General features: G+C 39.4%; 1 protein-coding gene across 1 annotated transcript in view; it reads right to left on the reverse strand.

The window, feature by feature from the left end:
- tbc1d8b (TBC1 domain family member 8B) overlaps positions 1-16427 on the reverse strand; it is a 65919-nt gene that overhangs the window by 3969 nt on the left and 45523 nt on the right. Inside the window, exons 13-19 of the mRNA XM_052022073.1 lie at positions 15790-15919; positions 14220-14318; positions 11345-11413; positions 8444-8684; positions 6679-6744; positions 5566-5655; positions 2451-2554 (exon numbers count right to left, since the gene is read on the reverse strand). Coding sequence (XP_051878033.1) covers positions 2451-2554; positions 5566-5655; positions 6679-6744; positions 8444-8684; positions 11345-11413; positions 14220-14318; positions 15790-15919 — 799 coding nt within the window. The remainder of the gene's footprint in view (positions 1-2450; positions 2555-5565; positions 5656-6678; positions 6745-8443; positions 8685-11344; positions 11414-14219; positions 14319-15789; positions 15920-16427) is intronic.

A 16427-nucleotide genomic window follows, 5' to 3' on the forward strand; every position in this document is an offset into this window, starting at 1 on the left:
CAACTGTTATCGGTGCATGGAAGAATAGAATAGAAACGGCATCAAGCTGCATTGATAATAGCACTTTTAACATAAATATAACAAAGTTGATCAAGTAGATGTGGGCTGGAAACAGTGAAGGGAGAAGAGTTATAGTCAGAGAAAGAATTGGGCCATTAGATACTTTTTAAAGAAGGGAGAATGGAAGGCACAGAGAAAGATTCAGAATGCAAATGTCAAAGAGCGGCGTCAAGAAAGCTGAGACTGGTGCAAAGGAATGACTTCAGAGACAGCACATGGTGCTGGCTTTACAAGAAGGAATGTGTGACATTGTACAGGGACATGCAAGGTAGAACAAAAGATTTGAAAGTTAATTACTTAAAAATTTATCAGCCCATCATCACAAATCCTTTCTTTTTGCTCCTGTAGATTTTTGCCCCCATTCATTCACAGACATCAACATTCCTGGCTAGGCCAGCATTTATTTCATCACACCTAATGATCTGGAGAACAATGGCATTTTATGTGATGAAAGCACTCCAGAGTACATTAGCAGAGACACAAGAGATTCTGCAGATGCTGGAATCTGCAGCAACACACACAAAATGCTGGAAGAACTCAGCAGGTCAGGCAGCATCTATGGAGGGAAATAAACAGTCGACATTTCTGGCCGAGACCCTTCATCAGGACTGGAAAGGAAGAGGGCAGAAGCCAGAATAAAAAGTGGGGGGAGGTGGCAGGTGATAGATTCCAGGTGAGAGGGGGAAGGTGGGTGGGTGGGTACATTAGCAGTTAGTGGTTTGTTGGGCTGTCCTACAAGGCAGTTGAGTCAAGCACAATACTCTGGGTCTGGAGGCATATATAGGCCAGATTGGGCAAAAACAAACAGATTTCTTAAGGCTTTAGTGGGTCTCATATGTCAATTTTGTACTTACATTGTCATCTTTACTGACGCTAGTATTATGGATTTATGTCACTGTACTAACTGCCATGGTGGGATCTGAACTTTTTTCTGGATTATTAGACCATTAGGTCTCTGGATTACTAGCTGTACAACATTACCACATGCTAACATAACCCCTGCTTCTACAGTTACATCCCATTAGAAATATTTGACCTTGCACTCCATGAAGATCAGCTTGTATTAATTCAGATAGAGCAAAATAAAAATCAGAGGGCCAGACAATGAAATTACACTCGAGTTCCCTATAAAGTGAACAGGCCATCCGCTCTGTATAATAGTTACCAGGAGGCGATATTTCAATAAGATTCCAATGTAGATTTTGCATTGTGCTGCTGTGCCAGGCTACCACAACATCGTGAACCAGTGCCAAGGAGATATTTTCAACATTAAATACACTCAAATAAAGTATAATGCAAGGGCAAAGGCACCTCCTCAAATAAACTTTAATTCAGCTGGAGGGAATCAGTCTGCTAATGTCTTGGGCTGGATCACACTGATCTTCTCTATGGAGCCTTCAGCTAACTGCAGTACAGAGGCCAAGACATTCCTGGATTTCATGCCTGCGCACTACAAAGCAGAAGTCAAAAGCAAGCAGGAAGTCCAGTGCATCTGAGCTCCCACTATGCTCCTATAATCAGTGCTATAATGACGAGGGGGTGAGTATGGCTACAATCATTTGGATGAGGTCGCTGAACTTAATTGAAAAGGAAGTGCAGGAAGGTGGTTTTCTTCTATATTTTCCCCCCATTATTTTACTTAATGCTTTTAATTCTAGGAGTGATGTATATTTTTCTAACTATTGAAATCAATTTGAACATTTAAAGCTCACATTCCAGCATCTGCAGTCCTTTATTTCTCTTAAGCTCACTCAGAGTGAGCTGTGAAAAGCCGTCAAGGCAGGTTGGGAGTAGAGGCCCAGGAGCCACTTGAAACCTTGTTGCGGATCTCGCTCATGAAACAGGCATGGTGGGATGATTAGATCTGCAAAGCTGCAAAACTGCAGGGACAGACAGAGGCAATGGGCCAGATCAAACATAATTTGACCCATTAATTTTCCACTTCCTTCAATAAATGAAATTACCAATATCCAATGGATAATCTTGTGGTGTTGATCCACATCCAATCTGAACCAAATGCATTGTCCAACATCTTGCATTTGTTTGGCTTCTATAAAATAGCAGAATACCTAAAGGCATTGCATTGGTGTTTTATTCAACACAGTTTGAAAATGAACCACATATTAGTTCAGATATCCAAAAGCTTACCTCTTCCAAGTTTTAAAATGTAAAAGGATAGAAAGAGGCAAAGAGGCTGCGGGCAAGATTCCAGCTCAATGTTAGGGCTCAGATAGAGCTCTTATAAAGCTGAAACCAAAGTAAACTCTTATCCAATCATCCGTGACCCAGAAATAAAAGGACAATGAGGAAAGCCAGTTCCTAGCTTACTTTCAGTTGATAAATGCCAAAGATATGTCTAGCATAAATGGTGAAACAGATCGGATTGTAACCTGATTTATCCTGGGCAGGGCTCGGATACTTTCTTCCTTCCGCACCAGTTCATCGTGCCACTGTTTCAAATAGGACTGGATATCAACCTTCCCTTTGTTACTTCCTGGCGTGAATGAAAAGGGAAAAGTAAACATTAACCAATGGAGACCATTTTGCAATGAGATAATTGAACTTATGCAGCTCGATTTCTCTCACAAACACTTTATCCACATTAAGTCACATTCTTTACATTAAAAATTGTATTGACAAGTGTGCACACTTACTGTACAGATAAATCATACACACATTAAGGTGGACAAATCTCCAGGGCCTGATGAAAACTATCCCAGAGTGTTATGGGAAGCAAGGGAGGAGATTGCTGGGGCTCTGATGGAAATTTCTGCATCACCTTTAGCCTCGGGTGAGGGACTGAAACACTGGAGGGTAGCTAATGTTGTTCCCATATTCAAGGAGGCAGCAGTAGATTCCTGATGAAGGGTCTCAACCCGAAATGTTGACCGTTTATTTCCCTCCATAGATGTTGCCGGACTTGCTGAGTTCCTCCAGCATTTTGTGTGTGTTGCTCCAGATTCCAGCCTCTGCAGAATCTCTTGTGTCTCAGTAGGGCTAAGCTTGGAAACTACAGGCAGGTGAGCCTAACATCAGTAGTAGGAAATCTACTGGGAAAAAAATCTTAGGGATAGGACTTATGATCACTTGGAAAGACAGGGATTGATTAGGGGGAGTCAGCATGGTTTTGTGCATAGGATACCTCACAAATATGACTGCATTTTGTTAGGAAGTTACTGAGAACATTGATGTAGAGGCATGTTTGAGTGCAAGCTCACAGTCCCCTGAAAAGGTGACACAGGTGGATAGGGTACTGAAGAAGGGGTTTAGCCTGCTTGCTTTCGTGAGTAGGGGCATTGAGTACAAGAGCTGGGACATCATGTTGCAGCTGCACAAGATAATGGCCAGGCCACACTTGGAATAATGTGTGCAGTTCTGGTCACTGCACTAAAGAAAGGATGTGCTAGTGCTAGAAAAAGTGCAGAAGAAATTCACCAGGATGTTGCCTGGAACGGAGGGCTGTAGTTACAAGCCCTCCATTTTTCACTGCAGCCCAGGAGGTTGAGGGGTGACCTTACAGAGATTTATAAAATTATGAGGGGCATACATAGGGTAGACAGCCACAGTCTTTTTCCATGGGTAGAGGAGTCTAAAACTAGAGGCCATAGGTTTAAGATGTAAGGAGAAATATTCAGAGGAGATCTGAGGGACAAGTTTTTCCACACAGAGGATGGACTTAATGGAACAAGCTGTCAGAGTAAGTGGTAGAGGCAGATACAATCACAGCATTTGGACAGGTACATGGATGAGAAATGAATAGAGCGATATGGGCCAAATGCAGAAACATGTGATTAGCAGAGATAGGCATCTTGGTCGGCATGGACAAGTTGGGCTGAAGTGCCTGTTTCCATGCTGTAGCACTCTATGACTCATTGAAGGGTCAGCGATGGAAGGGGTGAGCAGGTTCAAGTTCCTGGGCATCAACATCTCAGAGGATCTATCTCGGGCCCAACACATTGATGCAATCAAGAGGAAGGCACGCCAGCAGCTCTACTTCATTAGGAGTTTGAGGAGATTTGGTACGTCACCAAAGACTCTTGCAAATTTCTACAGATGTACAGTGGAGAGCATTCTGACTGGTTGCATCACTGCCTGGTATGGAGGCTCTAATACGCAGGATTGAAAAAGGCTGCAGAGGGTTGTCGACTCAGCCAGCTCTATCACGGGCACAACCTTCTCCGCCATCGAGGACATCTTCAAGAGTCGGTGCCTCAAGAAGGTGGCATCCATCATTAAGGACCTTCACTCTTCAGGACATGTCCTCTTCACACTACTACCATCAGGGAGGTGGTACAGGAGCCTGAAGACCCACATTCAATGTTTTAGGAACAGCTTCTTCCCCTCCATCAGATTTCAGAATGGTCCATGATCACTACCTCATTATTCCTCTTCTGCACTATTTATTTTGTAATTAACAGTAATTTTTATGTCTTGCCCTGTACTGCACTGCTGCCACAAAACAACAAATTTCACGACATATTTCAGTGATAACAAACCTGATTCTGACATACAAAACATGGTTTGGAAACTTCATTTACTTTTTGATTAAATACTCTAACAAAGATAGCCACAAGCTGTAATCAAGAGATGAGGGCATGAGGAGAAAACATTGTAATTTCCCTTCTTTTCTCAGCTCCTTCCTCGATACCTTTAAACCAGTGCACATCCCCACTCTCAATCAGAGTTTAGAAATACTGCACAAGATGCAATTAATGTCATTCAGTTGACAACAATCAGGAGGCCTCAGCTCAAGTAGCATGAGTCTCAACCATTTGCTCTGACTGCCCAGATGTCAAGGGAATTACAAGTGGAAAATGTCAGACTTGAAGGTTAAACTCTGGTTCCCTCACTTTAGGCCCTGTCAAAAATAACCATCCTCTAATGTCTGGGTCAAACTTGCTACTCTCATATATCCTCCCTTTACAATGAATCAATGAAGCAGGTCAGGCAAAATCCACTTCCAATCTGAAGACGTGTTCCAGCTCGGAGGTCAGTTCAAACTGTGTGCAGTGCCCAGCTTGTGCCAAACTGAGTTTTGTATCTGGGCACAACGCAACTTAAAATTCTGTCAAGATTGCCTCATCCCTTCCCACCCACCCTTCCATGAACCATGGTACTTTCCCCTGCAACCGTAGGAGGTGCAACACTTGTCACGGGAGATAATGGGTACATGGAACCCGGTGGGCGATGTCTAGGTAATGAGGGGGCTACCGAAACAGAATACGAGATGCTCTTCTAGTTTGCGTTTTGCCTCTGTACAGCAGTGGAGAAGGCAGAGTACAGACAGATCAGTGTGGGACTGCAAAAGGGATTAAAATGACATGCAACTGGAAGCTCAGGATGGCTGTTATGGACAGAGTGTGGCTGCTCTGCAAAACGGTCACCTCGTCTATGCTTGGTTTCACCAATGTAGAGAAGGCCACTTCAGGAGCATTGAATGTAAATGATTAGCCATTTACAGTCTATCCACTTAAAATCCACAGATCTGAACAAAAAGGTGCAAACCATTAAGCTGATCACCACGAGTCACTGCTTCATCGAGAAGTTGTGGGTGTTTTGAAGCTGTGGGAATTGTCCCTTCATCTTCAATAAATGCTGCAAGCAAAAAATTAGCAAAGTCAAATCATATCTATAATTAACTGTTCCTGAGGACATTTCAAAGTGTTTCACAGTCAATTGATTACTGAAGTGCAGTCATTGTGTAAGTCAATAACTTGCCCATAGCCAATTTACACAGAGCAATATTCGTTTACACACACTAAAATTTGACATGCAACAAGTTTTAATTTGTTTTGGTGGTATTGGCCAAGGGACAGTTGCTGGCAAAGAAACTGTGCTATTCGAATACAGCTATAGATTCTTTTACATAATCTCTAACAAGCCCGATACAGCCTCAGTTTTGTACCACAGTAGTAAGAGAGAACCTTTAGTAATGCATCAGCCCCCTAGTGTGGACTGAAATAACAGCCTAAATCATTCCTCCAGGTTAACCCAGCCTGCAGATGAGGTGCAGACCAATTTATAGCACACACTTGCCTCCTCACCAAACCCCATCATGGGCTCCGTGAGCCAGAGCTGGTCACCAGGAATGCTACTGTGTGGCTTGGAATACAAGCAAGTGCTAAATAAATAGATAAATAAATGCCTTCCATAACTTTCCACTTGAGATGTGACTGTTACCACTGACACATCAATATTTGAGTCAACTGTAAAATTCTGTTGAGTTGGAAACTACATAAAGATTGAACATTTTGCTTGAGTGAATGCCAATAATTTTATAAAAGAGCAACCATCCCTTCTAGACTTATGGAAATAATTCAACTGTTTGCCACACATAGGCCAGATGATACATCACAGCCAAGCCAATTCTGTCAGCGATTTTCAAGAGTTAGAGCACAACTCCACCCTTCAGCTTAATACTATGGTAATTACATGCCATTGAATGTTTAAATAGAAACTGCCTATTAAGTATAAAATGATAGATCTTTACTAATGTAAACTGATATCAACCATAATTACTCAAAGTGAAATATAATCTTCTCGGGTTGAGAACATTATTCATTCATTGAGTTTAATTTTGTAATACTCAAGTGGATTTCTCGTAATTACTTGATTTACCTGGTGGAATATGTAATTTAAAAAGTAATTTCAGTTTGTCTGTAAATGATCCATTGTACATCACATCTGCAACAGAACAGAATTAGCAAATGCATTACTCCATGACCTCAAATCCTTTTAACATTTAATTAAAGATTCAATACCAGAATAAAGATAAACTGCTCTGTATTTAAAAGAAAATATTTATTCATTTGTGGGACATGGACATCACCATCAATTATAACCCCTTTTTTAAAAATCACACCTTGAAGGGCGCAGTTAAAAGTCAACCTCATTTTATGCAGTTCAAGGAGAACGTCCTCCGTCAGTGTCAAGCACCCTACTTTGCACTCTACTACATCCACCAGAGGTGCCTGAAAGCTACATAATTTTGGATGGTTCCAGTCTTTTTCCCAGGGTAAGGGAGTCTAAAACTAGATGGCATAGGTTTAAGATGAGAGGGGAAGACAAAGCAAAATGGAGGGGCAATTTTTTCCACACAGAAGATGGTGGGAATATGGAATGAGCTGTCAGGGGAAGTGGTGGAGGTGGGTACAATTAGATTTAAAAGAGATTTGGATAGGTTCATGGACAGGAAAAGTTGAGAGGGAATTGGGCCAAATTCAGGCAAATGGGACTAGTTCAGGAAGGATGAATTGGGCCTAAGGGCCTGCTCCTTTGCTGTTTAACTCTATGATTCTATCACTTCTTAGTAGATTTGATCTACATAAAGATATAATCTACCAGAAGGAATAGAGCACAAGTATGCAATAGGTCTATTCTGCCATGGTATTTAGGACCTGAACTCCTATTTACTCAACTTTAAAATCTACCAAAAGCTTGAGAATTTCGATTGACCCAACATTCATGGTCTTTAGAAGAAGAGAGCTTCAGATTTCTGCGTCCCATTGTTTAGAAAAAAAAGTGTTTCCTGATTTCACTTCAGGAAGAACTGATAAAAATTATGGCATTATGCCCCTTATCCTGTATTTCTCCAGTTTGTAGTTGCTCTGAGTCTACCTCATCACGCTAATACACCTTGCTGAGGTCAGTGCCCAAACTATCAAAACGTAAAGAACTTCAGACCAAGTTTAAGCAATCAGTCCTCACAACAGAAGCTGTTTAAAGTTTGTTAGTAATCCCGGGCTAGACTCAAGTTAGAGTGTGACGTATTACCACCAGTATCCATGCTGTACCCTGCCAAGCCACCACTTGTTTGGGGTATTGTTAGGGAGGGGTGGGGGCAGTGATAGAAGGAAAGGGAAAGGGGTTAGTCCATGCACACTCACCATCAATGGTCACTGAATGCAATTATCAACATAAGCCCAGAATGCATTCAAACTTCCACTGTCAAATGACACAATTGTTATTGCCATTTGCCTGGAATTAGGATAGCTTGTTATACACAGAAGAGAGGATGACCAAACCCATCGTGCTCTGCACACTGTAGCAGCACATTGCATCTGATACTTAAAGAAAAGCCAGGTAAGGGGAGGCCTGCTGATTTTCTAAAGAAATCAAATACCTGTTGAATGAACCATTCTTCTCTGAGGCATCTCATCGTTTCAGGTTCAAATGCATTCATACTTAGCTTTAATATGAAGCCACATTAGTTAAAGCAGTCTCAACAGTTGTACTCTAGGGTTAATTGAGATTCCAAATTCCACAAGTGAGAATATCTTCTCAATACCTACAACTTGTTTTTAAATACAAAATTCTGAAGCAAAAATACAATTAATGCAAAAAGATACCCATAGTTTGAAGTTTGAAGATTAAGGTGTTCTACCTAGAACAGATGCAAATTCTTTGAAATTGATGAGGTTGTCAGAATTTTCATCGAGAAGCCGAAAGCTCCATATTGCTAATGAATCTGCATTTGCAGAATGAGACCATGGACTCAGGTGCTTGAACAGCCTGCGATACTGCTTACTGTCGATCTGATACTGCTCCAGATATGGGAGACTAGAGTCATGGTGTTTGAGTGCTGGACTATGTGGAATCCAGTAGCAGCTTAAGAAATGCTCTCGCTGCAAAAAAGGAAAGAGTAATGTTTAAGACTGAGTTTGAAATTAACTACTCCAGTCACAATGAACACACTGTTAGACAAGGTAGGTTTTCTTAGAACATGTTACTCTAATACCCACAAAGAGCTATTCTTCACATCTACCAAAAAGGAGCAAAAACAACAGTTCAAAGTTACAGACAAAATTAAAATGTCATTGCTTAAATCAAAACCAAAGCAATGAAAATTAGCTTTTTTGCAGCAGCACAGTACATGACAAGAGCAAACATGGTTAACATAAACTTAAATTAACAGAAGTTATAAATAACTTGAACGTGTGTAAAATAAACAACAATAAAAAAAAATTCACACTAGTGCAAGAACTGGACTAATTGGAGAATCATACCAGATTCAAATTCTGTTTTACAAGTTCAGGAAAGTTAAGTGCACAAATAAACATCATGAAGATGGTAACAATATTGAATTAAAACTAAGAAAATACAAGAAAATATTATTACATGTATTAAAAACTGAAAACCATGAAAATACTCAGAAATATTTCCAATATGATTCTCCAGTTAGTCCAATTCTTGCACTAGTGTCATTTTTTTTTGTTATTTATTGAACACGTTCAAGTTATTTATAATTTGTTAATTTAAGTTTATGTTAACCATGTTTGCTCTTGTCATGTACTGTGCTGCTGCAAAAAAGCTAATTTTCATTGCACTGATACCCTGTGCATGTATATCTATGATAACTATAAACTTTAATCAATTACAACTTTGTTTGAAATTTGATGCATTCTACTACAAATCCCTGATATTTCCACTTTACCACATACATATTGCTGAGTTTTACATACTTCCAGCATTCACAGTATTTTGCTGTGGTATGTATGGTTACCTATGGTCTTTAAAGATGCAGTGCTGTGCATATGCCACATATAGCCTACATACGCGGCATATGCACAGCACTGCATCTTTGAAGATCACCGCCTCTGCAAAGTATCGTGCCATATTGTAACGCAAGCTAACCATGTAGCCCCTTGAGCCCATTCCACTAATTATGCAGGCCTCTCTCAAAACTACTGATGACTCAACAAACCATTTGCCCAGAAACTCAAAATTAGCACTGACTAAATGAAAGCAAATCATGAATGGCAAAACAAGTCCAAATTAGAAACTAGTTAACTGCATTAAATTGAGCCATACAATCCCTCGCTTTTTCACAAAGGTACCACAAAGCAAGTGCATTTAAATTTCTTTTTGCTCTTATTATTCTTCCTTCAAATTAAAATTCCCTCTGCCTGCCTGGGGTTTCTAGACCAGAGTTCACTGCCTCAATAAAAGGCACTGGCTATTCAGGACAGCGATGAGATTTTTTTTTGCATGCAGAAGGGAATGAATCTTTGGAATTTTCTACCTAAAAAGGCTGTGAAAGCTCAATTGCTTAGTTTATTCAAAAAAGAGATTGATAGCTTCTTAGATATCAAGCACATCAAGAGATATATGGATTTGGTGCAGGAAAATGGCACAGAAGTAAAAGATCTTGTTGAATGGTAGAACATGTACGAGGGGCCGAATGGCCTATTTCTCTTTCTATTTCTTGTATTCTTATTAGTACGTGCAGCTAAAAGCATTTATAAGACAGAATGATTTATTAAACGTGCAAAAATTTAGTTACTTATCACTGCAAAAGTCTGCAATGCAAAGACACCTCCCAAGTAATCCTCCCCTTTGCCTGACATTTAACCTAAGACTTATTGTTTGGGCTTTGGACATTGGTGTAATCCAACAATATCAACAAAGATACAAATGGAAGCTTTGATTTCAACTCCTGTGGCAATACAAATACCCAAAGCAAGTTACTTCTCTTTGGAACTAAGTGGATGGGCACAGGTGATTCTGACACATCAGGAGACTCAATGAAAAATGAAGAACCATGACAACCTACATTATATAGCACCTATAGTGTTGTAAAAAAGTGTCATTAGGTGCTTTACACAAGTTTAATTAAATAACATACGTCATCAAGCCATCTCAGGAAGTATTGTTGTAGAGAACCAAAAGCTTACTCAATGGGGGTAAAGTTTGAAGGAAATTTTGATTGTTGAGGTGGAAAAATTTAGGCAAAGAATTAAAGAGTTTAAGGTTTTGGCAGTGAAAGGAACCACAACCAAAGATGGAGCGATTAAAATCACGGATACAAGAGAAGGGCCTTTACGTACAGAAACATTTCCAGGAGTTTCAAAGATGGGCAACTTCAGTACATTTATCTGCACCATGAGTGTTGTTGTCTTACTGCTTGCTGTGTTATAAATGCTTTGACCAGTTTGATACACCAACTTCAACAAATGTAAAAATGGCAATCAAAAAGTGTCGAATAATTGTTAACGATCAGTTTGGTTTCAGTTCAACAGAACTTACTGATTTCTGAACAAGTATTTCATTGGTAACAAGAGTTAAGTGATTATCTGAATCACAGGTTTTTACCTAAAGGGTGTGAAGACCTGATGTAGCACTTTTCTAAGGCGCCACATTTTCAGATGTCACTTTTAAAGATAGGGCAGAACAGATGTCTGCTTGTTGCAAGACTTTACACATTTATTCTATGTACAAAAAGAATGGGACAGAATATGACTAAACTATTCCAGCAATTTATAGTCAAAAATGGATACTTACTGACCTTAAATAGCTCAAAGAGGTCTTCCAAATCTTTAGAATTGAACATCACTTCCTGAGATACAACCCGCAGCTAAAACCCAGAGAAAAGGGTTTAAAATGTTAAATATAGCACAACAGATTGCAGTAAAATATCAGACGTATAACACAGCCAAACTTTAATCAGGACAGATCAAGGTAATTAACTTACAAAATACAAGTTATCGATAACTCATTTTTTTTAAATCAACTTTTGGATCATTAAAGTTGTCATTTTAGATAGAACAAGAGGAAGTGGTTGAGGCAGATGCATTAACAGTATTTAAAAGACACTTGGACAGGTACATGGATAGGAAAGGTTTAGAGGGATATGGGCCAAACGCAGGGAAATAGTACTAGCTTCGATGGGCATCTTGGACGGTATGGACCAGTTGGAGTGAAAGGCAGTTTCCGTGCTGTGTCACTCTATCACTAACTTCTGACTTTCTACATTTGACAAGAATTTAAGTAAAATACTGCAGGTCACAGATCATTGGATTTGGTGAACGAAGATGTAACCATCATCACTGCAGTGATACAATTAGAAACTTATGCCACATAAAATGGATAAATGGTTCCTAGGAAAACAAGATTAAACCAGGCAATAAAGATGCAGCATTGATCATTATGCAGTCTGCCATGAACCTCAACAATAAATAAGACATTTTATTATGTTGGGCAGAGTAACTGCCTGCACATAACCTAACAAATGCCAACCACGTTAACAGAGCATGAATTTTAATGTTTCTGTATTAATAAATATTCAATAGACAACTCTAAAAGTCATGTTTTTCTGCTGTCATGTAATGCAAATCACAAGGTGCTAAAGCAAAGAGCCCCAAAAGTGAAATAAGGACCAGTTAAATTGATTTTCGATTTTAATCTGTGGTTTAGGTATCCAAAACATTCCGTTAAAGCAGTTGGTGGCTGAATTTTAAAAGTGGGGAAAGTCAGTGGCGTTCCAATCACTGTAATACCCTGACAATTCCTTGATAGCATTTGGCCGGGAGGGAAGGAATTTCAGTAAGAAATTCCCAGAAATTTCTACCCAAATAAATGGTCTATAATTCTTTCTAGCTTGCCTCTTTCAGAGATTGCTAACCTTTGGCTTATGGAAAGAAGGGAGCATGTAAAAAGCACACCACAAGACAACACAGGCTTGATAGAACAAGTAGCCTTTTCCTTCATATGTTTGTATGTTACAGTTGCCAAGCAACAGAGCATACATTAGCAAATAACAGCCTGCTCATCTGTAGTCCTAATCACAGGAGCAGAGCCATCATGAAAATGGGAAAAAGTGGGCAACTGGGTTGAAGAGAGGCACAAACAAAGTGGCATGACTTTTCCCATAATACTATTGTGGTGCACGATAGATTCAAACAAAATTGCTGGAAATACTCGTCAAGCTAGACAGTATCTGTGGAGAGAGAAAAACAGCGGTCATGTTTTAGGTAGATGAACCTTTAAATCGATCTGAAACTTTAACCCCAAATTTCAGATTGATAGAAGTTCATCAGCCTGAAACATTAACTTGCTTTCTCCATAGCTGCTGCCAGCCCTGCTGAGTATATCCAGAATTTTATGTTTTTATTTCCGATTTCCAGTATTTGCAGTCTTTTTTGCTTTTCATTGCTTCATCTGATTAAAGAAACTGACTAGTAATGGCTCGAGAGCAGGCGCTCCCTTTCTCTAGGAAAGGTTTCTCTTGGAACCTTGCAGCCTAACGGCATGAACATTGAATTCTCCCACTTTAAGTACTCCCCTCAAAACACACCACCGCCACCCCCCCAAACCATGTCTCTTCTCTTCTTCCCTTTCCTAGCCTCTTTTTTTTTTAAAAACACTTTTTTTTCCTTCCTTACCTTTGACACATCCCCCAGTGGATCTGCTCTCCCCTCCTCCCCATCACTATCTCTTACCTGCATCGACCTATCACAACCTTGTGTTCACTCTGCCTCCCCTTTTTTTTGTCCACCTATCACTGCTCTGCTTTTCCCTCCTATATATTAGGCTTCCCCTTTTCCTATCTTCAGACCTTAAGAAGAGTCCTCTTAAGAAGAGTCCTGACCCGAAACGTTGACCACCTGCTTTTCTCCACCAATGCTGCCTGGCCTGCTGAGTTCCTCCACCATCATAAATGTTTTTCCATCTAGATTCCAGCATCAGCAGTCCTTTATTTCTCTTGGGTCTCTCTCTAACTTTTATTGAAAGTATTTACTTGCTGGAATTCATTCAAACACTTTCTAAATTATTAGCAGGAATCTAATCTCCCTTCTAATGAAGAAGTGCTGAAAACAATTAATGTTTCTACTTTACAAACAGTAGACTCAAACGAATGCAGAGAAGTAGGTCAATGAAGTCATGCTTTTGACCAGTGGCATCAAAAATCCCAGAAAAATTGAAGTCAATAAGAAACCAGGGATAAACTAGATTCTGGCTTAACTTTGTCATACAAAACACAATGTTCATGGCTGTTGGTATCAACCACTTCAAACTCTGAACGTCACTGCAGGGGTTCCTCTGAGCCACCTGATATCACAGCTGCAAACCATAAGTGGCTAACATTGTGCACATTTAACCAATGACTTTTCAATTCTAATAGAACTTTTAAACTCACAACTGGTCTTCCAGCTTCTATAGCAATTCATGACATCTCGCCACTGCCTTCTCAAGAGCGTTTCAAATGCAACAATAAATAAAATTGCAAATAATCTCCATACTTCAGGATTGAATAAAATACCAAAAATACTTAAAACAAGAATCCTCAAAAACCTCTACCACAAAAGTAAAATATTCATTTCACGTGAAAAGTTCAATGCATTGATTACGTATTCACTCATTAAAAGGAAAACAAAATTTACCACATTATGTTTTGTGGTGTCTTCTAGAGTCTGAATCACATATAACCTGTTCCTACGTCGCATACTTTCAACTTCCATTGATCGAATCTCACCATATTTCTGCAATAAAAAGATTTCAAATACTTTAGCAGTGCTTAAAAGTAAAAGAATTTCTTCCCATCCTCTGCAATAAATACATGAAGGAATGGTTTATGATTTAACCTGACAGATTACAGGGGATATTAGTATGAGTGCACCTTTATTAATTCACGGAATGCACGAGGAAACATGGGGAAGTCAGCCAGATGTGACAGAAAGGACTGAAGACAATCAAATCACTGAAGCTTTAAAGGAGATCACTGGATCGAAGTTGCATAATAGTGGGAGGACAGATGTCACAAGGGAAGGAAGCAAAATGCAGCAATTGAATTAATTTTGACAGCAGTCTGCCGTTACAAGAACCAACACTATAGGTGTTCAATCTAATGGGATTAGTATTTATTTTTTTATTAGCCATATTATCTCAAAACCTGAAACCCCCAACAAGTTCACCTGCTAACATCTTCTGTGTTATAGCACAGAGTTTTAAAAACAAGTTTTAAAGAACAAAATCTAGAGAGCAGATTTTTCGAGCACATCACTTAAAAGCATGTTCTGGCTATTTTTGCAGGGAAGTCAGAAGGACGCCTTGTTTTGAAATATTTATTATAATTATGAAGCATTTTTAAAACAGATGTAGAAGTGTTTATCCAAAAATCCAGTCCTGGTACACTATCCTAATTCAATTGTTAAACACTACAATGATTATGTAAATCAATACACTGAAAATTAATGATATAAAATTGCATGGATATTTTAACAAACCATTTGTAATCAATAGTTCAGTGGTAGCACTCTCATCTCTCAGTTGGAATCCAAGTCCTATGCCAGAATCCAATGTCCAGACTGCAGTACTGAGTGTGAGTTGCACTTTTAGAAGCACCTCATTGAAGTCAGATTTTAATATGAGGATCCACTAAACTCCCAAGTGAACACAAAACATCCCATGGATTTACTTTGGAGTTATCTGATATTATCCCTCATGCAAAATCTTGAGAACTGCTCAACAGGTCAAACTAACACAATTATTCCTGCTGTGTTTCCTGCACAACAACAGTGCCTATACCTCAAAAGCCCTTTGTTAGATATAAAACACTTTGGCCACAAAAGATAAAAATGAAATTGCATTTATTATGTACAAAAACTGCAGAACTTTGTATCTGAAGATTCTTGTTCAAGGAAGACTCTGGGCAAGGCATTTATTTGTGATTATAACACATCTACACCATTCTGTAGATTAAATAAAAATCAACTCAGGAGGCTTCTAACTTTAGTACTTGCTACTCACTTTTGTGGGTTACATTGAATGGTGACAAAGTTTTGTTTGTGGGCCCTGGGAGGGAGGAGACAAAGTTGTGCCCTGCCAGAGGAGATCCTGACATCTTGTTTTCCCTAGGTTAAGTGACCGCTGTTTCCTTTCAGTGTAACATCCAGACTGGCATTACATTATGATATACACACACATAATGGGAACATCAATCTTTGCACCTACCTCATAAGATTCCCGGATAAGTTCCGTTATGTCCACTTTAGGATGAGGATGCTGGTTGTCACAACCTATAGGGGGATGGTGCACCATTGGTGGCAAAGGGCTGTCCTTGTTGGTGACATTATCAAAAAATCTACGAAGCAATTTTATACTGCTTACTGAAAGAGGTAGCTAATCAGAATTAACCAACCATACATGATAAATCTTGTGAATCACAAAATATTTTCCAGATAAATTCTACAAATATTCATTGAGAATATATCCAAATCTATAAGCTTCCCTACCACTATAAGAATTCTACAAATCACACAAGTATTAATAGCTGTGGTAGAGGAAAACCAGTTTTGTACTGAGTATATCGATTTGGACATCTAAGTAAATCAATGTTGAGTACGTGTAGGTCAGTTATACATTCTGGCTTAAGTACTTTCCCACCACCACCTGCCTCCCATAAGTTATGAAGACACACACTCATTCAGAATAGGCTAAGAAACTGCAGGTCACTAATTAAGCATTGGATGCAGTTCCGAATGGTGATGGAAGGAGTGGCGATGGAAGGGAAACAAGTCAGAATGGACAAGGGTGGGTCTCAGGTTGATAGAGCTCTGAATGCCCATGCATACAAAATATGAAAACTCATC

This window comes from Pristis pectinata, chromosome 8 (genome assembly GCF_009764475.1).
Source record: "Pristis pectinata isolate sPriPec2 chromosome 8, sPriPec2.1.pri, whole genome shotgun sequence".
Classification (NCBI taxonomy): Eukaryota; Metazoa; Chordata; class Chondrichthyes; order Rhinopristiformes; family Pristidae; genus Pristis; species Pristis pectinata.